This window comes from Mastigoproctus giganteus, chromosome 5, assembly GCF_048544385.1.
Source record: "Mastigoproctus giganteus isolate SK-2022 chromosome 5, ASM4854438v1, whole genome shotgun sequence".
NCBI classification, from domain to species: domain Eukaryota; kingdom Metazoa; phylum Arthropoda; class Arachnida; order Uropygi; family Thelyphonidae; genus Mastigoproctus; species Mastigoproctus giganteus.
In genome coordinates this window covers 193,517,573-193,541,452 of record NC_143579.1, presented here as the reverse complement: position 1 = coordinate 193,541,452, position 23,880 = coordinate 193,517,573, and the positions used below count along the sequence as shown (strand labels likewise).

The following is a 23,880-nucleotide window of genomic DNA, read 5'->3' as shown; positions in this document are numbered from 1 at the left end:
TGGGTTGCCAGGCAGGCACTTTACCCACCTGGCTAGCCAGGTCGGCTGTTATTGGTAATGGCAGTAGAAGTTGAGAATGATATATTGATTGACATGTAAACATGACAGACGATGTACTGATTGGTGCATAAACACAACAGACGATAACATCATAGCATAGGAAACCTTATTTCCTAATCTACACTTAAAGGTTAGGTTAGGAAAAAAAAAATATATATATATACGTATCATAATGTCAATTAATCACTTAATGCAATGATGTTACTGTCTGATGTGTTCACGCACCAATTAGTACATTGTCTGTCACACCTATGTGTCAATCAATATCTTTGCTGCAACCGATATTATTATTATTATTATTATTATTATTATTACTAGCCATATAGTGCCAGGAAGCCTGAGCCTTATGCTGCACCAGCTAAAATAAATTTCCGAGTTACCCTGAGTGAGTGAGAGAGAGAGAGAGAAGTAGAAGGAGTCACCAAGAAAGAATAATGATGATGATACCATCAATTAATTGATAATGCAGGGTGAAACTGCTGTAGCAGCAAACCAGTTTGTCCAGTAAGTTTCCTGTAGTTTTCCATGGTTCCTGCATTGGCTTTCTTTACCTTCGCCGAATATCTCAGCACATCTTAACCAATACTGGCAAAATGACTGGAATCAATCAACTAAGGACAGTGTAGAAAAACACTTTATTCCAAATGCAACACTTGCCTATCCTAAACATTCCCCACATCTCTTCTTCGGGCTCTATATAATGTATACAATCACTGGCCATGAATCATTCAACTCCAATCTTGCAGAACTTGGCCTTACAGAAAATCAACTCTGTAAATGATGTATACCTGAGGACTAGGAATAAGTCCTTTACATTTGTCATCATTACCATCTTTTTAGAAACAAGATGCTTCAAACACTACATTCTCATCCTCGTGGTGAAGAATTCTTTTTCATAAAAAACAAAGTTCGCTACAAGAAGCTTTCTGCATTTGCCCAGGTCTCGTTTTATACAGAACAAACCTCGAAAGAATTAAAGTCCCTTAACCACATAAAACTATTAGGGAAAGACATGTCATTTAACACCACATAAAGACATTGCTGGTGCTTTGGTTACTGGGGCACAGGATCCTTTATCTTTTCACCTGTATACAACAACAGAACATAGCAAATTTCTAAAAGACAATACACTACCCTCAATTCTGGTTTTAACAGGCACTGTATCTTCACAAGGGCACTTATGGCACAGATGTGAGGAACCACTGGTAGCACCTTACGTAAAACAGTATGTCACTATGGTCAACACATGAGTGCAGTAGTACACACATTTCAGTTGAGGTGTCTCCGTAGCCAGGTGGGAAGGAGCAGCAGTGCGTAGCACACGCTTCTTGATTAGACCGGGGTTCGAGCCAGTCACCACCAAATACGGAGGATGCGGAGAGGTCAGGGAATGACCACCGCATATCTCGGAGCAATATGGCCTTAGTTGCTAATGCTCCTAAAAACTAAAATAACAAAAATAACAACAACAACATTTCAGTTGACTACTAAATATGGTTAGTAACAATATTCTTCTCAAATAATTAGTTGTAAATTCCTCCGGCATATGTGAACAAAGAGCAAAAACAGAATATTTTGAATGCAAAAACAGAATATTTTGAATGCAAAAACAGCATGCATCCAATCCCAATTTTAAACAAAATGCTTTTTTTCTCATGTTCTGTTGGATTTATGATCCAGAAAAGTCACCTTTTTATAGATACTGTCTATAGCTCTACTGATTTTTCTGAAACCTTTGGTACATAATGTGTTGTTAATTAGTAAGACTATCATTCTGCACAGTAAATAAGGCCAAAATAATTTCAGGTGCTGTTTATGTTGCTTACCAGATGTTTTTTCTAAATATCATTATATTTGCAATTTCCATTTCAACTACATAAGCCACTGAAAATGGAATGTAGTGATTACAAAAAACTACATGCACAGATGAAAAAATTTATAAGAAATAACAGTTTATTTCATGAAATTCTTTTACAGTGTGCACAGAACTATGCTAAGAAAAAAATTTAAATAACAAATATATATTCAAAGCTGCATGTATAAGCTTCTAAAAACAGAGGCACTAACTGCCAAAAGTGCCTAAGCTATGAATTAAAATAAAAAAAATTATATACCCATTACAAAAAGATTTTATTTTGGTAATAGATATAGTTTTCCTTAGTTAATAATACTTGAAAGTATCAATAACCAACTATTATTATCTTTCTAAACATTAAAATAATTTTCCTCCTAGTGATATTTATTCAGCCAGTGGGAGAAGAGAGATGATAATATGTAACAAATACAAAAATACATAACAGAAGTTTGTTTTACTGTGGTAAAACAAGCATCTGTTTAAGCGTGATCACGTGCTATGTATATCTAACATGATCACGTAGTACCATTCTTCATTTCCATATGTAATGTATTTAAATAAACTAAATGCAACAAAGTATAATATTTTAAGAGTTTAAGATTCTATGTCTATATAATATTGGTGTAGATACCATGGACAACTCTTAAAAAAAAACTACAATCGTAGTAGGAAAGGCACTAACCGATGAAAAGCCAACTAGCTTTGAAACGGTGCTGTCTGGGTGGTAGCGCCAACCGAGAATAAGTAATAATAGTCTTCTCTATTAGTGAAGCATTACTTATTCAAGGTAGTGGAATACTTGGTAACTCATTGTGAAGGATGAGCACAATATGAGATACAGATGAAATGACTGTAGTTTTTTCACACTATGATTGTAGTTTTTTTTTGAACTATGATTGCAGTTTTTCTTTAAGAGTTGTTTATGGTGTATCTTCACCGATATTATATAGATACAGTAATGTATTTATGTATTCATAGCTGAAGAAGAGACACACACACAGTGTCAAAAGCTTCTGTAAGTATTTTATTTTATTTTACTTTATCAAAAGAAGCGAGAGCAGCGAGAAGGGGATGAAGCCCCCCTAGTTATTATTAAGAAATTATTATTAACCGGGGGGGGTTATGAAATGCATTCATATGTAGTTATATTAAAAACATCTACAAAGGTGATATGTAGAATAGCAGTTATACTATTATTGACTAAACTAATCAAAAGGCATATACATGGCTAAATTATAAGCTTTGAAAAGTTGGGATCGAAAATTCAGTTTTAAAAACAATCTAGGTTACAAAATAAAGTTAATAATTATATTTCTGTTATTTCATTTTAAGTTTGATTTATACAAACTATTACCAATACTTAATTTAAAAATTACCTTTTCCTGCTTTAGAATTGTGGTAATTAAAAAGCTTGTCCGAACATTATCAACATTAGGAACAAGTATAGAAGAGAAAGCAGGTATGCTATCAGAGGGGTAAATATACTCTTCAACTTGAGTCATCCAATGTTCCCAGTTTCCTAAACAGAACATAGATTAATGCTACTTAGAAGAGCATCAGATATTTATCATCAGTATCAAATGGGCAGAATAATTAGTCTGAGTTTATGTAATAGCTAATATAATAATTTACATAGTATGAAATTAGCATTAGCAAAGGAACATGATGCAAGAAAGCAAGCTTCTATAGCATCAGCCAAAAAAAACCCTTATTTCATCCATCCACTCCCTCCAAATGTTTCTCAAGTTCTGCCTTGAATCTATTTAAGATATCAAATTCTACAACAAATTGTAGCAGGGTGCTTAATGATTTTGTAATAACTGAGAGCAAAATGGAGGAGAAATTGTTGAAGTTAAACATAAGAAAGGCATCTACGGTGGATGGGATCTATCCAGTTATATTAAAGGAGGTGACAAAGCAACTAAGCAAACCCTTAGCCATAATTATGAGAGCATCCTTGGACTCAGGGGAGGTCACCACGGACTGGAGATGTGCAAATGTATTCCCAATTAACAAAGGGGGATCGAAGGGTGACACAAGTAATTACAGACCAGTTAGTTTAACTTCTGTTCTGGGTAAAATAATAGTCTCTGGTTAAATATGCATTGCAGGATCATCTAGACAAGACTGCAGCAATAATTCAGCCACAGCATGGGTTTGTTAAGGGTAGGTCTTGTCTGACAAATTTGATAGGATATTATGATGTGGTTACAAAGGTACTGAATGCAAAAAATAATTTTGATATCATATATTTGGATTTCAGGAAAGCGTCTGACACTGTTGCACATGGAAGACTATTGTACAAATTGGAGCAGAATGGTATTAAGGATAAGTGCTACAATGGATAAAAGGATGGTTGAGTGGGAGAAGATAGAGGGTGGTAATCAAAGGGTGCTGCTCTTCGTGGACTAATGTTATTAGTGGAGTCCCACAGGGTTCGGTGTTGGGTCCACTGTTGATTTGTATATTTATCACTGATATTAATGAAGGTATATCAGGCTTCGTGTCGAAGTTGAAAATTGTATTTGCAATTAGCGGCCAATTAGTCCACCAGACAAAACCTATTGGTAACTCACTACAAGGCTTCTGGATCAGCTAGTGTATAAACTCACTACCCTTCCAGACAGTGACTGGAGGGGGTCTGTCCAAGTAATGTGTATGCAGTGGGCATTGTCATGGCACTGTTATATCAAAGAGCTGGCTTATTCTTGCCATATATAATCCATATCCAAAAATTTCATTACTTCATACAACGTGTCCTCTTTTCTGCGTTTCTTGCTACTGAAAAATATCATGAATAATCAAACAATTAGAACAAACATCTGCAAAAAAGATCTAAACCACCCAAACACTTTCTCATCCATTTCCCAAATATATGTGGTCTCAGTTCCAATCTGGTTCCCCTTTGTGAATAGGAGACACATTTCCCTCCCCTGAATCTAAGGATGCTTTCATAAATATGGCTAAGGGTTTGATTACTTCCTCACTGCCTCCTTCAATACAACTGGATAGATTCCACTGCCCCAGGTGCCTTTTTTCATGTTTAACTTCAACAATTTTTCCTCTACTTTTCTCTCTGTTATTACAAAATCATTTAGCTCCCTGTTAGAGTTTAGGAGAAACAACAGCAAAAACAGAACGTCTATGCAGCACAACCAGAACAGCTATGAGACAGAGTGGAGAAACTAGAGATGGGTCATTCATTAAATAACCAAGGTTCAGTTCTTTCACCCACTCTATTCCTCTTGTTTATTAATGATCTTCTTCCATTCCAGAAATCCTACTTTTATGCTGATGATAGCACAATGCATTCCACCTTCCAGTTTGAGAAACCTTGCCTTGCACAAACAGCTTCAATTTCTTGAACATCTGCTAGCAATTCCTTAAATGCTGATCTCCAGGTCGTTGCTGTTGTTTTTTGGAGCATTAGCAACTAAGGCCATATTGCTCCGGGATATGCGGTGGTCATTCCCTGACCTTTCCGCATCCTCCGCATTTGGTGGTGACGGGCTTGAACCCCGGTCTAATCAAGTGGGCTATGCACTGCTGCTCCTTACCACCTGGCTACGGAGGCGCCTGATTGATGATCTCCAGGTAATCTTCCAGCTGGACAAAGATAACTTAGTCAATTTCAATCCTTCTAAGACTCAGTCATGTCTGAAAAAAGGATTCATCTGCTCCTATGATATCTTTGATTACACTCAGAGTTCTAGACAAGATTACATTTCTTTATTAAGGTTTAGTCTGACTTCTAATCTCTCTCTTGGTATAAGCATATCATAAATATTGCTTATTCTGGATCTAAAAAAACTGGATTCTTCTATTTTGCTTTTGGCACTGCTTTTCATCCAAACAGCTACTCACTCTGTAAAAATCTCAAATCTGTTGAATTGTGGACACGCCAGATTTGTGGGACTGCCCCAGATGTGAGAACACATCTGGGACAGTCCTACAACCTCTCCAGGCTTCTAGACTGCATTCAAAAGAGGGCAGTTAGGTTATTTTATGAATGACCCATCTCTGACAAAGTTTCTCCACACTCTATCTCCTCTATCTCATAGATGTTCTGCTTCTGCTGCACGAAACTTCAAACTCACAGAACCAAATTTTATTCTCTCTCGTTTATTCCAACAGCCTCTATTTTCTGGAACAATTTCCCTTTACACATATTTCTGGAAAATTAAAATCTACAGAAATTGAAGTCTAATTGAAGAAGTATCTTCTTTCATCTTTTCAGACTTCAACCATGGTAGTATGTACTATAGGTCCTAATGCTTCTTGTGCTTGGAGTTTTCACCAAAGAAAAAAGAAAGAAAGAAGAAGGGGGAAAAAGTTTCATAAGGACTCAACAGAACTACTTGTAAAATATCAAACTATCAAACTTTCCATGTTTTGGCTATTATAAATATTGAACCATAAAAACACGCTAGTATATAATTTTTACTGAGTTATAAAAAAATGACCAATCTGTATTGGTGCATTTTACAAAAACTGTAAAGAATATACACATTTGGCACCTCCATAGCCAGGTAGGCAGGAGCAGCAGTGCATAGCACACACTTCTTGATTAGACCTTCACGATGGGGGGACTGTTAGTAATCCTGGATATAACCTCCATGCACAAGTACATGGTGGGTGACCACCCAGGTGTGAACCAACGTAAGCAGGGGTTGAGATGTGGTGCCCACACCACATGGAGGAACACCGCCCCTCTATGTTACCAGGCAGTACTAGGTGGTAGTTGCCTCTCATCAACCGATGAAATACTACCACTTTGCTTATTGGAGGCTTGAAGTGATGGAACCCATGTTCTGTCTCTAGAACCAAGTTCCGGTCAACCCTTTGCTATCTCTTCCATCATGCAGTATGATTGATGACTTTTGAGGTTATGACGAACGTTGTGGCGAGATCCCATATTCCTTACATTTCGAGGGTACAGCTCTAAAACAGCGCTGGCTGGACGCTAGTTAGTAAACCGCACCGAACCGATTGGTAACTCTCTAGGAGGCTTCCAGATCAGCTAGTGTATAATCTTGCTACCTCTACTCTACTCTGCCCGATAGTGTGAAGGAGGGAGTCCGAGTAGTGTGTATGCGGGAGCATTGTTGAGGCCACGTTATGTCAAGGATCTGGGAATATTCTTACCATGTGCATGCCATATCCAAAAATTTCATTACTTCATACATCGTGTCCCGGCCCACTTTGTCTTACTATTGAATATACCATGAATTGTCAAACAGATAGAGCAAGCTTATCTGCGAAAAGATCTAAACCCCCCCAAGCACTTCCTAATTCATTTCCCAAATACACATGGTCTCAATTCTAATCTCAACGATGTCCATTTCCACTTACAGTCTGCCAAACCCCATGTACTTTTTCTGACAGAATTTCAGTTATCGGTTGATTCAACTACTGCTCATCTCAAATGCCCAAATTATTTGCTGTACGATTCCTTTTGCCTCAAAGGTGGTACTTGTGCATATGTCCTTTCTGATATTCCCTGTCAGAGACTTGGCAATTTGGAATCTCCTCTCTTTGATCTTCTCTGGCTTAAAATCTCTCTACCTCATTGTGTCAAATTCATCTGTTGTCTCTACCGTTCTCCCAACTTCACTAATCACTTGGAGCTCTTTGACTTCCTCTCTTTGCAACTTGACTTTCTCCAGTCCAACTTTCCTAACAGTGAGGTAATTTCCCTTGGTGATTTTAATGTTCACAACTCCAGCTGGCTTCCATTTTCTAGTCACACCGTCCCAGCAGGTCGAGATGCTGAGGCTTTTACAATTACTAACGACCTAGCATAGATTGTTCATTTACCTACAAGAATACCGGACAATATTAATCATACAGCCAATATGCTTGATCTTTTTCTCACAAACAACCCTTCTCAGTACATGGTCGAAGTGAGAGGTCCTTTAGGCACTTCAGATCACAACTTGGTGATGGTCTCTTCTCCAATGGAACCTTTATCTCATGGCTATTCCCAACCTCGTGTTGTTTGGCATTACAGGAATGCAAAATGGGATGACCTGCGAGATTTCTTTTCTTCTTTTCCTTAGTTGGATTACTGTTTCAAAACTTCTGATGTCAACATTTGCTCAGATCGTGTCAGTGAAATTATTCTTGCAGGAATGGAATCCTTTATCTCACAGTCCACTTTAAAATCTCATCCTTTATCTAAACCTTGGTTTTTCAATAAATGTGCTAAGGCTGTTCAAGAGAAGAATGTTGTATATCGTAATTGGCTTGTTTCTAATTCTCCAGTTTCATTTTCGGCCTAACCAAACCTCGCAACAATTGTAAAGCAGTTATTAATCAGTCCAAACTAGAGTTTGAACAGGCTAAGAGTAGAAAACTTACTTCTTGCCCTAATGGTAGTTGAGCATTCTGGTCTCTTGCCAAAGCTATTGGCTGCAACTTTTGCCCATCTCTGCTCCCACCTCTGTCCAAACCAGATGGTTTGTTGTCACTTCAGCAAAGTATAAAGCTGACCTGCTAGCATCCCATTTTTCTTCCAAATCATGTATTAATTATCTTGGTAAAACACCTCCCACCATTCCCAACACGCTCCATTCAATGCTTCTTCAAAAAGCATAGGAGCAGAAGTATTCTTCTGCTCCTATGCTTATCTTTAGTGACACTGATTTCCAGGCAAAATGATATATCTCTTTTGGGGATTACCCTGACTTCTAATCTCTCTTGGCATAAGCACATTACAAATATTGCTTCCTCTGCATCCATAAAAAACTTGGTTTTCTCTTTTGCTCTCGGTGTTACTTTTCTTCCAAACAGCTGCTCACTGTATATAAATTGCAAATCTGCCCTGCCATGGAATATTGTTCCCACATCTGTGGTGGTGCCACCAAAACCTCTCTCAGGCTTCTTGATTCCATTCAGAAGAGGGCAGTTTGGTTAATTAATGATTCATCTCTAACAGAGTTTCTCCACTCGTTTTCTCATAGATGTACTGTTTCTGTTGCATGCCTCTTCTACAGATACTTCCATGGGCACTATTCTTCTGAATTGGCTTCTATAATTCCCGCTCTCTCTTTCAAAACAGTCCGAACATGTGCTGCCACCAGCCAACATCCATTTACTGTCCAACTTCAAACTGACAGAACCAACTTTTCATCTTCCTCATTTATTCATTCAACTGCCGTTTTCTGGAACAACCTTTCTTCATACGTATTTCCTGAAAATTATAATCTACAGAAGTTCAAGTCCAATGTGAACAAATATCTTCTTTCGTCTTCCCAACCTACAACCCAAGCACGGTACTAAGTACTATAGGTTCTAATACCTCTCGTGTTTAGGGTTCACATAAAAAAAAAAAAAAAAAAAGACCGGGGTTTCAGCTCATGACCACCAAATATGGAGGATGCGGAAAGATCAGGGAATGACCACCACATAGCCCCAGAGCAATATGGCCTTCGTTGCTAATGCTCCTAAAAACCAAATAACATAACAAACAGAATATACATGATAACATGCATTTACTCTGTATACAGTTCTGCGGTATAAATTATGTAACATTATCATTCAATGGGAAGATGACAGACAACCCTTTTTATTTAAGTATATGTATTGTGATAATAGATAAAGGGTATGACTGAACAGTAAGAAAACTCTGAGACAAATTAGATGTAAATCATCTAAGAGGAAAAGAACAAATAAAAATAATAGGAAAAGAATCTTGCATTTATTTGTATTATTGACATAAGAATTTTAACAAGTCATGTTGAATGCAAAAGTGAATTGAGAATTATAAAATAAAGTGAAAAAATAAATTACAGCAGGTGAGAGCATATATCAATCTGCTGTGTATCACATCAAAATATTATTTTACATTTATTATATAAAATAATTTTTTATATTTATTTTTATTATACAAGTTTAAAGTAAAGGTAAAATAAAGTAAATCAGTTTGGTTAAAAGGGGTTAACTGGCATTTTGGTTAACTGGCATTTTCAAGGCCATTTTGCCTTCTTCCTCCAGGCACAAAAAGAAAAAAAATTATAAAAGAAATGAAGAAAAATATACCTAGAAATATAATTTGTTCATTCTAAAAGTAGCAAAATCAGAGATAATCTCCAACTAATGGCTAAAGCTAAAGGCCGCATAAAACAGATAAGATAGCCCTGATATTAAATAATGTAAACTCCTACCTGAGGTGCCTGGCAATGGGCTTACAAAACACACCTAAATAAGGTACAAAACCAAAATGATCCCTATAGTCGTAAAGACAATGTCTTTTTACTACTAGTTTAAAATAAAGTTAAAAAAAATTAATCAGTTAACAGGTCCCTATAGTCGAAAAGACAATGTCTTTTTACTACTAGTTTAAAATAAAGTTAAAAAAAAAATTAATCAGTTAACAGGTGGGAAGAGATTAAGCCCCCTTTCTTTCTTCCTCTGGGAATAAAGATTATAAATAAAGAAAGAAAAACAAACATCTACACAACTGGACAAAAACTTTGAAATATTTTGCAATTGGTAGTATCACAGATAATTAAATGTATAATGTGCGAATGTAAAGATGTCACATGGTATGATCACAAAGTACCTTGGTATCAGTTTCATATTGTATGCGCCGACCGGGCTAGCCGGTGGGTAAAGTGCCTGCCTGGCAATCCAAAGGTCACGGGTTTGAATCCCGCCTCGGGCTTGGATCAAAGTACTGCAAAAACCTTGGGAGGTGCATTATGGCCACAGAAGCCGATGCACCAACAACTACAAAAAAAAAAAAAATAATAATAATATTGTATGCTTTATTGGGGTTCCTCAGTTGATCTGATCATTGGGAAGACAGGTGAAATTTCTGATTTTCAGAAAGGTGCTACTGTTGGAACACGTTTAACAGGTGCTATAACCAAGAAAACAAAGGAAATGGTGGTAAATGTGACCATCTCAAAAGTGTGGAATATTTGGTAGGCATGGGCTCGAACCCCGGTCTAATCAAGAAGCGTGTGCTACGCACTGCTGCTCCTGCCCACCTGGCTACGGAGGCGCCTCCAAACATGAAATGTTGGCAGCATTTGAAACTTTGCATTGAGGCCTTCAGTGTGAAGAAAATGTGCCAGAAAATATATTTCAGTGTTTAAACAAATACGATCATTTTTATGAACAATACGGAGTAAAATCCAGTGTAGAACAAAAAATAACCATATATTTTACGAAATAATTCTTAAAAGTGTACTAAAATATATTTTGTGATCATGTAAGTAGTCATTTCTTCATATGTATGTATTAATAAATTAATACATTGTTTTAAAATGTTAGAAATATATTAATTCCCAATTATTTCTGATTTATTTTCCATCTTTTACTATATTTCTGAATGTTGAATTAGTATTTTTCATTGTTGAAATGTCATATTCATTAATAACAAAATTTCTGTTTAACAAATTTTTTCAACCGAAAGATCAATTTTGTTATATAGAGGTCCAACTGTAGTTAAGCTTCAAAAAAAAAAAAAGAGGTGTAAAAGCAAGGATGTTTGTAATGGAAGAGAGTAAGAAACAGCATATTTAGATGAAAAAAGGTCAGGTGTGTAAAATCTGTACAAATTTTCTCAAAGTATTGAACAATGTATATAGCACAAATTTAGTAAATGATGTATACTTACCAGTTACATTTTTATTTATCTTTAAACTTTTTATTCTAAAGAAAGAGATGAATGCGAGTAGCTGTTAAATGCTCCAGCTATATACTGCAGACTATCTACTGAAATAGAGACGTCAAAGGTTTATAGAAAGGCTGTAATGTACATGTTGTAGAGACAACTTGTGTGATCGAGACCCGCTAATATTTGTAAGATCGGACAAATGCTAACTTATTGTGATTTTTCTCTTGTAGAGAATCTGTGTCCTCATTTTGAAATTAAATCAATATTTTGGATTTAAACCAAGTAAAAACAGACTAATAATTAGAATATATAGAGCACCTCCATAGCCAGGTGGGCAGGAGCAGCAGTGCGTAGCACACACTTCTTGATTACACCGGAGTTCGAGCTCATGACCACCAAATACAGAGGATGCGGAAAGGTCAGGAAATGACCATCACATATCCCTGGAGCAATATGGCCTTAGTTGCAAATGCTCCTAAAAACCAAATAACAACAGAATATATAGGATATTAAGAAATATTAAATATTATATTTTAAGTCAGGAAATCTCTTACCTGAGATTATTTCCAAGAATTACCGCATCCAGGTAAGATGTAATCAAAATATATGAAAACAGTATTAAAAGACCTGCTTAAAGATGGATGAACATTGCAACAGAACAAAGGAATAAAAGCAAGCTTTGACCCTAAATCCACAGATAGTGAACAATTGGAAGTATACTGGGAGATTAAAATTAACCTAAGCTTGATGGGGGCTTTTCGTTTATACCATCTTCAAAGGGGAAGCGAACGCGGGTCGAAGGCCGTATATATAGTTCTGGCACATTCCACTGCCGTATTTCAAAAGTGCAGGGGAAGTGAAAGAAAGAAAGAAAGAGAAGAAGGATAGAAGGACAATCCCCCCCCCCCTCAGATTTCATTAACAGTTTGGGAATTTGAAAATCTAGTGATTTAAAAAAGCTTTAAAGGTTTTTTGGAGGAAAGAATATGAAAGCTTCCACTCAGAAATCCGGGTGCATGACTACCCATCCCTATTAGCAGAGGTCCAGAATGGGGAGGGGGGGGGGGTTGTTATTAAATTTGAACTTGTAGGATATTTGTTTTACATCCCACTCCTCTGAAATTATTATTGGTCTATGTATGTTTATGGACTTGTTTGTTGATCTTATTGCTAGAGTTTCATTAGTTTCTAACTTTAATTTCTGGAAATTTAAATTACATTCTGGAAACAGAGAATCAGATGATTTCCAAGTACTCTTCCCCCATCCCTTAAATGTTATGAAAGGTACGTGAGTAGATGATTGTCTGCTGATAGGCAAAACCAGATACCATAAATAAAAACAATAAAATTAAAAATAAAATCTTTCATGCATTGAGCAATATAGATGAAAGGCTAGAATTCACAATAGAAAATGAAGAAAACATCGGCATAAACATCTTAAATCTACCATTAACAAGAAATACCACCAAAATGAATGCTAAAATATACCAAAAACCTACAAATAAGGGAAATTATTTACATTTTGACAGCTATGGATCCCTCTCTCACAAAAAATCATTCTTAATAGCCCAGTTTAAAAATGTGTTCAAGTATTCAACTAAAGAAGAAGATTGTAAACAGAAAATTGAATCACTTAAGGACAGATTCTCCAACCTTGGTTACCCAAAATGGCTCATAAACAGTGCCTTAAATATTGCCAAAAGAAATGGAAAAGAAAATCAAAGCAAGAAGTGATGAAAAAAATTATGGACAGGCTCCCATATGTTGAAACTTACTAACAACCTTTGAAAAAATTTTTCAGATATTCGGGGGTAAACCTAGTCTTCGCAGCCACAAGAAACTTTGGGCATACCGGTAACAAGTGTGAAACAATGAGCGCAAAGACAACAAGTGCGAAAAAGCGGGAAATGCAAGTAAAACATAGTTTATGCAATTCCTTGCACAACACACTGCGATTGTATATGGCGGCATGAGAATATCGTTACATAGCAGAATCCAAAAACACAAAAGCAGTTTAAAAGTAGCCTCAAATAATAAAGAAAAAAATAGACTTGATGGAAAAATTAGTTATGGGTTGGTAGCTCACCACTTAGACACAGGACATTACCGATGCTTTGAAAACACCACAATATTAGACAAACTAGAGATGAAATTTAAGTTAGAAACCAGTGAAACTCTAGCAATAAGATCAACAAACAAGTCAATAAACCAATAATAATTTCAGATGAGTGGGATCTAAAACAAATATCCTACAAGTTAAAATTTAATAACAAAACATAACACATCCCTTACCCCATTCAGGACCTCTACTAATGGGGACAGGTAGTCACACACCCGGATTTCAGAATGGAAACTTTTATAATCTTTCCTCCAAAAGACTTTTAAGCTGTTCTAAATCCCTAGATTTTCAAATTCCCAAACTATTAGTGTAATCCACTTTCAAAATATGGCAATGGAATGCGCCAGAACTATATATACAGCCTTCGACCCGCGTTCACTTCCCCTTTGAAGATGGTATAAACGAAAAGCCCCCATCAAGCTTTGGTTAATTTTAATCTTCCAGTATACTTCCATTTGTTCACTATGTGTGGATTTAGGGTCAAAGCTTGCTTTTATTCCTTTGTTCTGTTGCAATGTTCATCCATCTTTAAGCTGGTCTTTTAATGCAGTTTCCATGTATTCTGATTACATCTTACCTTGAGGTTGTCTCAGACATTCTCTCAGATATGCCAGATAAGCTGTTCTTGCTACCTGGGAGTCTAAAACGCTGATGGAACTGATATTCGGGTGACACTCAAGTCAAGTGGACCCAATTTCGGCGAAGTCCGGACTGTCTATGACAGCCAAATCCTCTGCTTGCACCTTCACGATGGTAGGACTGTTAGTAATCCTGGGTATAACCTTCATGCACAAGTACATGGTGGGTGACCACCCAGGTGTGAACCAATGTAAGCAGGGGTTGAGGTGTGGCACCCACACCACATGGAGGAACGCCGCCCCTCTATGTTACCAGGCAGTACTAGGTGGTAGATGACTCTCATCAACCGGTGAAATACCACCACTTTGCTTATTGGAGGCTTGAAGTGGTGGAACCCATGTTTAGTCTCTAGAGCTAAGTTCCGGCCAACCCTTCCCTATCTCTTCCATCATGCAGTATGATTGATGATTTTTGAGGTTATGATGAATGTCGTGGCGAGATCCAATATTCCTTACATTTCGAGGGTACAGCTCTAAAACGGTGTTCGCAGGCCGGCCGCTAGATAGTACACCGGACCAAACCTATTGGTAACTCTCTAGGAGGCTTCCGGATCAGCTAGTGTATAATCTTGCTACCTCTACTCTGCCAGATAGTGACTGGAGGGAATCCAAGTAGTGTGTATGTGGGTAGCATTGTCGAGGCCACGTTATGTCAAGGATCTGGGTATATTCTTACCACATGTACGCCATATCCAAAAATTTCATTACTTCATACAGCATGTCCCACCCACTTTTTCTTACTATTGAATACACCATGAATTGTCAAAATAATAGAGCAAGCTTATCTGCGAAAAGATCTAAACCTCCCAAGGACTTCCTAATTCATTTCACAAATATACGTGGTCTCAATTCCAATCTCAACGATGTCCATTTCCACTTGCAGTCTTCCAAACCCCATGTACTTTTTCTGACTGAATCTCAGTTATCAGTTGTTTCAACTACTGCTCATCTCAGATGTCCAAATTATTTGCTGTATGATTCCTTTTGCCTCAAAGGTGGTACTTGTGCATATGTCTGTTCTGATATTCCCTGTCAGAGACTTAGCAATTTGGAATCTCCTCTCTTTGATCTTCTCTGGCTTAAAAACTCTCTACCTCATTGTGTAAAATTCATATGTTGCCTCTACCGTTCTCCCAACTCCACTAATCACTTGGAGCTCTTTGACTTCCTCTCTTTGCAACTTGACTTTCTCCAGTCCAACTTTCCTAACAGTGAGGTAATTTTCCTTGGTGATTTTAACGTTCACAACTCCAGCTGGCTTCCGTTTTCTAGTCACACAGACCCAGCAGGTCGAGATGCTGAGGCTTTTGCAATTACTAATGATCTAGCACAGATTGTTCATTTACCTACAAGAATACCGGACAATCCTAATCATACAGCCAATATGCTTGATCTTTTTCTCACAAACAACCCTTCTAAGTATAAGGTTGAAGTGAGAGGTCCTTTAGGCACTTCAGATCACTACTTGGTGATTGTCTCTTCTCCAATGGAACCTTTATCTCATGGCTATTCTCAACCTCGTATTGTTTGGCATTACAAGAATGCAAAATGGGATGACCTGCAAGACTTCTTTTCTTCTTTATCTTGGTCTGATTACTGTTTCAAAACTTCTGATGTCAACGCTTGCTCAGATCGTGTCAGTGAAATTATTCTTGCAGGAATGGAATCCTTTATCCCACAGTCCACTTTAAAATCTCGTCCTTTATCTAAACCTTGGTTTTCCAATAAATGTGCTAAGGCTGTCCAAGAGAAGAATGTTGCATATCGTAATTGGCTTCTTGCTAATTCTTCAGTTTCATTTTCTGCCTACACCAAAGCTCGCAACAATTGTAAAGCAGTTATTAATCAGTCCAAACTAGAGTTTGAACAGGCTAAGAGTAGAAAACTTCCTTCTTGCCCTAATGGTAGCCGAGCATTCTGGTCTCTTGAAAAAGCTATTGGCCGCAACTTTTGCCCATATCTGCTCCCACCTCTGTCCAAACCAGATGGTTCTGTTGTCACTTCAGCCAAGGATAAAGCTGACCTGCTAGCATCCCATTTTTCTTCCAGCTCATGTATTAATGATCTTGGTAAAACACCTCCCACCATTCCTAACACGCTCCATTCAATGCCTCCTGTGGTCTTCCGTCAAAAGGATATCAGAAGGATTTTGTTGAATCTTGATGCTAAGAAAGCTCCAGGTCCTGATGGTATTTCTCCACTTGTTCTCAAAACCTGTGCTCTTGAACTTACTCCTATTCTTTGCCGCCTTTTTTCACTTTCTTATTCCAAAGGTGTTTTTCCTTCTGCTTGGAAATTTGCTCATATCCAGCCAGTTCCTAAAAAGGGTGACAAATCCCTCCCATCCAATTATCGTCCCATTGCAATTACTTCTACTCTTTCTAAAGTAATGGAGAAATCAATTAACCGCCAACTCTTAAACTACCTAGAAACCTTCCATCTGATCAACGATCACCAGTATGGATTCCGTCAGTGTCGATCCACTGGTGATATTCTGGCTTATGTTACCCATTTATGGACCAATTCAATGGAAAGGTTCGGTGAAACACAAGTAGTTGCTCTTGACATCTCAAAGGCTTTTGATCGTGTTTGGCATAAAGGTCTTCTAAACAAGCTGCCATCTTATGGTTTGCCAACTGTTTTTAGTAATTGGTTATCCAGTTTTCTCTCTGATCGCTCACTGAGGGTCATGGTAGATGGCTCTCTGTCTTCTAACTTCTCCACTAATGCCGGTGTCCCCCAAGGTTCAGTTCTTTCCCCCACTCTTTTCCTCTTGTATATCAATTACCTTCTTCCATTGACTGGAAATCCTATCCATAGTTTTGCCGATGATAGCACATTGCATTCAACTTTCCATTTTGAGAAACCTTGTCCAGCTCAATCAGCTTCAAGTTCTCGAAAATCTGCTGCCAATTCCTTAAATGCCGATCTTCAGGTAATTCTCCAGTGGGGCAAAGACAACTTAGTTGATTTCAACCCTTCTAAAACTCAATCTTGTCTTATATCTCGGAAAAAGGATTCTTCTGCTCCTATGCTTATCTTTAGTGACACTCCGATTTCTAGGCAAAATGATATATCTCTTTTGGGGATTACCCTGACTTCTAATCTCTCTTGGCACAAGCACATTACAAATATTGCTTCCTCTGCATCTAAAAAACTTGGTTTTCTCTTTCGCTCTCGGCGTTACTTTTCTTCCAAACAGCTGCTCACTCTGTATAAATCGCCAATCCGCCCTGCCATGGAATATTGTTCCCACATCTGGGGTGGTGCCCCCAAAACCTCTCTCAAGCTTCTTGATTCCATTCAGAAGAGGGCAGTTAGGTTAATTAATGATTCATCTCTAACAGAGTCTCTCCACTCGCTTTCTCACAGACGTACTGTTTCTGCTGCATGCCTCTTCTACAGATACTTCCATGGGCACTGTTCTTCTGAATTGGCTTCTATAATTCCTGCTCTCTCTTTCAAAACAGTCCGAACACGTGCTGCCACCAGCCAACATCCATTTACTGTCCAACTTCAAACCCACAGAACCAACTTTTCATCTTCCTCATTTATTCATTCAACTGCCGTTTTCTGGAACAACCTTCCTTCATACGTATTTCCTGAAAATTACAATCTACAGAAGTTCAAGTCCAATATCAACAAATATCTTCTTTCGTCTTCCCAACCTACAACCCAAGCACGGTACCAAGTACTATAGCTTCTAATACCTCTCGTGTTTGGGGTTCTCATAAAAAAAAAAAAAAAAAAAAAACCTGGATGCAGTTATTCCTGGAAATAATCTCAGGTAAGAGATTTCCTGATTTAAAATATAATATTTAAAATTTTTAATATATCTTAATATCCTATATATTCTAATTATTATTCTATTTTTACTTGGTTCAAATTCAAAATGAGAACACAGATTCTCTACAAGAGAAAATCACAATCAGTTAGCATTTGTCCAAATTTATGAATATTGGCAGGTCTCGATCACACAAGTTGTCTGCCCAACATGTCTAGTATAAAGTTTGAAGACAACAGGATTACCATAATATTTTTATAGCTGTAATATATGTGATGTAAACACAATGCATTAGTGTATTTGGATGTCTAGAAAGCACTACTTGTAGGGTTATAATAAATAAATTTTTAAAAATATCAATATCACATTTTCAAAAAAGAAAAGGAGAAAAAAATACTGATAACAGACTATATCAAGATTACATAATTTCTATAATATTAATCATACCTTCTTCGTTAACAAGAAATTCAAATATTGTCTCATTTTTTGAATAGTCTGGGCTGGGAAGTAGAAGTTTACTTGGATGTGTCTTCATAAACTTTTCCATTCTTGCTCTATCTTCTAATTCCAGAAGAGCTCCCAACGACCACATTAGAGCAAATATAAATATTCTTTCGAGGTGTGATGCACTTATGGTAGCAGTGCTGCCAGCGACAGGGGGTGGAATCAAGCCATCTAATAAATCTGTTGTCTGAAAAGTGGTAAAATATATCAATTTAACACATTTAACATATACATTGCCCTACCATTTACATCTGGACACCCCTCTGTTGACAGCTGGTTACATTCTACCCAAGCACCATATGACACACACACACACACAAACATAAAAATGCCCATAGGCTTTCACGGAGACAATAGTATTATTGTGAATGCAAGATGCTGTGATCGATAGAGTTAAAAGACTTACAGTGCAGAATAATAATAGAGTGTGTGTCACATCAACAACTGGTCTGTACATGACATTTCAAAAGCAGTGGAGAGCCCTAGGTCAACAACTGGTGAGGGAAGCAGAATAGTGCTGAACACTAATGAAATGAGCCAGAAAAATCTTCAAAGCTCACAAAATGTGACAGGAGAGCCCACAAAGAATTGAGCACTTGGAATGAATGTTGAAATCATTGCAAAACACACAAGACCTCAGTGAGATGATTTGGACACATATCAGCACCAGTACAATGCACAGGATGCTGCATGATATCAGTTACCATGGTCATATAGCTGTCTGAAAGTCATTAATCACCCCAAATAATGTCAGACACCATCTAGCTTGGTGTAAGACATGCATTCTCAGGTCACAGAACAATGGAAAGCTGTGCTTTGGAGCGATAACTCATGGTACATGGCCTACCAGCCTGATAGTCATGACTAAGTATAGTGGATTTGGGAGAAAACTACCCGCCAGATTGTATTACCCTAACAATGAAGAGCGGCAGAGGAGGCAGCATGATGACCTGGGCCTGTTTTTCATGATTTGGTAGAACCATTGGTTGCTTTGGATAAATCCATGAATCCTGAGGTCTATGTAGATGTCCTCACCTATGTTGTCATAGCACATCGACAGCTCATAATTGTATCAATCAGCAGCATATCACTTCATGTCATAATGCTTGCATTGTGATGGAATCGTTTAAGGACATGAGTGCAAAAAAGTTGGGCTGGCCATCCGAGAGCCCTGGCTTCAATTCCATAGAAAACCTCTGAAATGAATTGGATCATTGGGTGCATGTGAAGAGAGAGAGAGAGAGAGTGCTCAAAAAATAGAACTAAACACCTTGAAGATCTTATTGCAGAAAATATCAGAAGACAATTAAAAAATAACTGGTGGAGAGTGTTCCACGGAGAATATAAGCTGTGAAAAAGTCTAGAAGTTTAAGCACACATTATTAGTTTTCCTCTAAATAAAGGTTACTTGTAGATATGGAGGTGCCCAGATATTAATGGTAGGACAGTGTGAACGAACACGCACCACATACACACACATGCTCGTGCATGCACACGCACACATTTTTCCTTCTGAAAAATATTCAGAAGTTCCTTCTGCATATTTTTCAGAAGGAACTAGAGAAACTATTAGAGGAGCCAGAGGGGGACGTACGGTGATATTTTTGCTTTCTTGCATCATTTACTTGTAGTAATACTAAATTTTCAACGTAAATAGCAAATATTTTCCTTTTTAGTGCTGTTAATATGTAAATAGTGCAATATTTAAATTCTTCAGTTATTAACAGGTCAGAAATATTAAAAAAGGCGAGCACTGTAGTGTCCTAATTAGACCTAGATAACTGAGCCTGCAATTTTCTTCAACATGCAGGTCATTTTTAAAGTTGTCAAACCCATTCATTTGCATATATTTCTGGTTATACAGGCAGTTCTCACTTTACGAGTTCCCGGGTTTACATTTTTTTTTTTTTTTTTAAGTAGCAAGTATCAACAAAATTGAAAATATGAACATTAATTGTAAAAAATGAATGTTAAACATTCATAAATACTGCATTTCAAACCACGCGCATAGCTATACAATACAATGCACCCAGCTTTATGATATTAATCCATTCCAAAGACACCATCATGATGTGAACCCCAATAACACATTGTTTTTTTGTTAATTCGTTCCATGACCTTGGAAGTTGAAATTTTCACTATATAACTCTCTGAGAGGTCGTTTTTATAGTGCAAATTGTATTAGTTACCAATTCAAATCACTAAAATGCACTACACTTTCATCGTTACCATATGTTCTGTTATAAGAACAAATTTTGAATGCCTTTGTGACATTTTTCTAAAGCACATTTCTGGAGGTCACGACCATAAAACAATAAAAACAATTTGCACTTTCCGGTTTATTGGGCTTTTCTGTTAGTGCAAGCAATTATAAACGGGTAGTAAACTCAATCTTCTTGCATTTGCAAAAATACCGATAGTTAGAATTGTGTGGGTTTACACGTTATTATGGTGAAATGTGTTTCCCCTTTACTGAAATCTTCAATTGTATAAAAAACATAGAGAAATTTTCAGAATCTTCACTTTTTTTTTTTTTTTTTTTTTTTTTTAAAGCTTCATAAACTTGTTATTCTGCACAAATCATGTTAGTTGCAATTTGTGTGTTCAGTTAAAAAATGCTTATGCATCTATTGAAATTTATAAAGAAAAGAGAAGATTTCCTTTGAAATAAATGCCTATTGAAGCATTTCTGAAGAAGACGACTCCTTGTGCAACAAACCAATGAGTGCCAAGCCAATAATAAGTGATCAATGAGTGTGCATTTAGTTGATGATGAAGAATAAACATTCTTTAAAATTTGTAAGTCATAAATAATTTCTTTATTATTATAATTTGCTTGATTTTACAGGCTACATTTTAATTTCTTTGGATAAATCAATAATTGTTTAAACCTAAACTAATTTCATTGTTGAGAATATAACCCCTATTTTTAACATTATGTCTATAGGATTTAATTCCCAATTTATGAATATGAGCTAGGAATGAATTAACTCGTAAAGTGGAGAACTATCTGTACTTGAAAGATATATATATATATATATATATATACTAACCTGACAATATAAAATTTGGTTGATATTATATTTTGCAGTTGTTGTTGGTGCAAGAGCTACTAAGGCCATAATGCACCAGTATTTTGCAAATGAAACTTAATGACAGATGTCAGCACATATCGTATGCATACAAAGTCACTTGTGCAGTAATTCCCTTACTGAGTAGCAATAATGTTATACCTACAACAGAGATGCTTTATTGTGAAGTAATATTTCAATTCCTGCACAATTCCTTTACAGAAATTAAACAGGAATGTAGATGATATTTCAATACAGATGAGTTACTAACTGAGTCCACCATAGGAAATTTGATTAAAAAATTCACAAGGGTGGGTGGGTGGGTGGGTGTGTGTGTGTGTGTGTGTGTGTGTGTGTTTTCCCGGCTCATCAGTTCTATTTTATTAACAGTCAACACTCGAAATATTTTGTAATATCTGAAAGGTACATAAGCCAACTGGACAAGGTGGAATGTTAGGAAAGGTACATCAAACATGGCACAAGTAATAATATAAAGATAGCACAAGTAATAATACATCTGTGGTGTAGAACTGTATATATTAAATCACTTAACAGTGAAATCATTTCTGCTTGAAGATTGTGTGATTTCTAAAGTACTCTAGCTGCCAAGGTTATCAAACCTTACCTTGCCTGATAACTTAAAGAATAGGCATTTGTGAACAATCCACCAAATGAACTTAGCGGATGCCATCCTACTATCATTTCCCAAGGAATACATAGCTGAAAAGATGTGTCATCAGGTTTGAGTGTGTTTAACACAGAATAACAGGCACTTCCAACATTTCTTATAATGCAATGCATTGTGATCTCATAAAACAGGTCTATGCATCAACCAAATTATATGTTGTTCCTACATGTATCTCCATCACACCAGAGACACACATGCAGATAAATGGGCATTTATAAATGGGCTTTAAAAACACACTATTCCTCTGCTTTAAAAACAAAAAAATAAATAATAAATAAATAAAAAATAAAAATAAATAACTAAGTCATATTTACCTCTCTAATAAATGTTTAAGTAGTATCAGCTGTATTGAATAAATCAACTACAGCTTTTTTTTATTTTTTTTTGTCAGTTATACACTATGATTAATTAAAATTCAAGTTAAGACCTCAGTCTGACAAATTTTATGACTTGAATTATAAAATCCTAATAGTCAGTCAGTCAGTATAAGAATGTTCCAATCTCCAACATTAAATGCTTATAGTGCAGTTATTTTTCAATATTTTCCATTCATTTCTTCTCAACATTTAACTCCTTCCCCCTACTTTAATCATGTCTCTAAATGATACATTTTCTTTGTGGGTGATATCCATCAAAAAATAAACTATTTTAACACTTTATACATAATGATCAATAATTTTAATAAATAAGCATCATTCATTAAAATCAGTGAATTTTTTTTTTTTTTTTTTTGTCATTATCACAAATTTTTGAACATCTACTCATTAAAGTTATGATAATACCTGTTTTAATTTTGTGTAGGTTAGAACACATAATTTATGTATCAGCCTGAATCTATTAGCTTCTTGTATACCTGCAAACTTACCATCTTCTTCATTAGTCACTAGGACATCCAAGAAAGGAAAGCTATTATAAGCCTCAATCATCATCTTAAATTAATGGTCCGACAAACATTGTTTAGATGTTCTTTGAATGAAAATAATTCTTTCTCCCCACGTTCCCAAATTATGAATATGTCATCCACTAATGTTATCATGAATGCCGTTATCTTTCCAGTGCAATAAAAAGTCCAAGCACTATCACTGAAGAGGTCACAGCATCCCCTGACAATTGAATGCAAAATTTAACACAGAGAAGTTTTATTTTAGAAGTTGTTTCAAACACTGCAATAACCTGTATCTGAAATGTTCCTCCCCCTTTTTATTAATTATATTATAATATTAGCTTCATACAGCCTTTCTACAAGTTTGACATCCACATAACTAGGACATTAGTTAGTGCATTTGTATCATTACTACATAGTTGAATTTGTTAGACAAACTGAAATTTGTACATTGGCGTCAATACTGTAACATCTCATATTGTGAAATTCTTCACGAGTTGCCCTCCTTATACTTCAAATAATTAATGCGTCCCCACTAGACAGACTACTGTTACTTATTTTCAGTTGAGTACCTAAAGATTAATTTGGATACCTAAAAATTAATTTGGCTGGTTTCACTTCAAAGGACTCTGCCTAAGAAACTTACCTGTCTG

General features: G+C 36.5%; 1 protein-coding gene across 1 annotated transcript in view; it reads right to left on the bottom strand.

Moving 5' to 3' along the window:
- The window catches only part of LOC150085960 (dynein axonemal heavy chain 8-like), a 1,559,705-nt gene that overhangs the window by 753,744 nt on the left and 782,081 nt on the right, over positions 1-23,880 (bottom strand). The window contains exons 48-50 of the mRNA XM_090374756.1: positions 23,874-23,880; positions 18,529-18,772; positions 3,292-3,434 (exon numbers count right to left, since the gene is read on the bottom strand). The exon at positions 23,874-23,880 is cut by the window's right edge and continues 134 nt beyond it. Coding sequence (XP_090230882.1) covers positions 3,292-3,434; positions 18,529-18,772; positions 23,874-23,880 — 394 coding nt within the window. The remainder of the gene's footprint in view (positions 1-3,291; positions 3,435-18,528; positions 18,773-23,873) is intronic.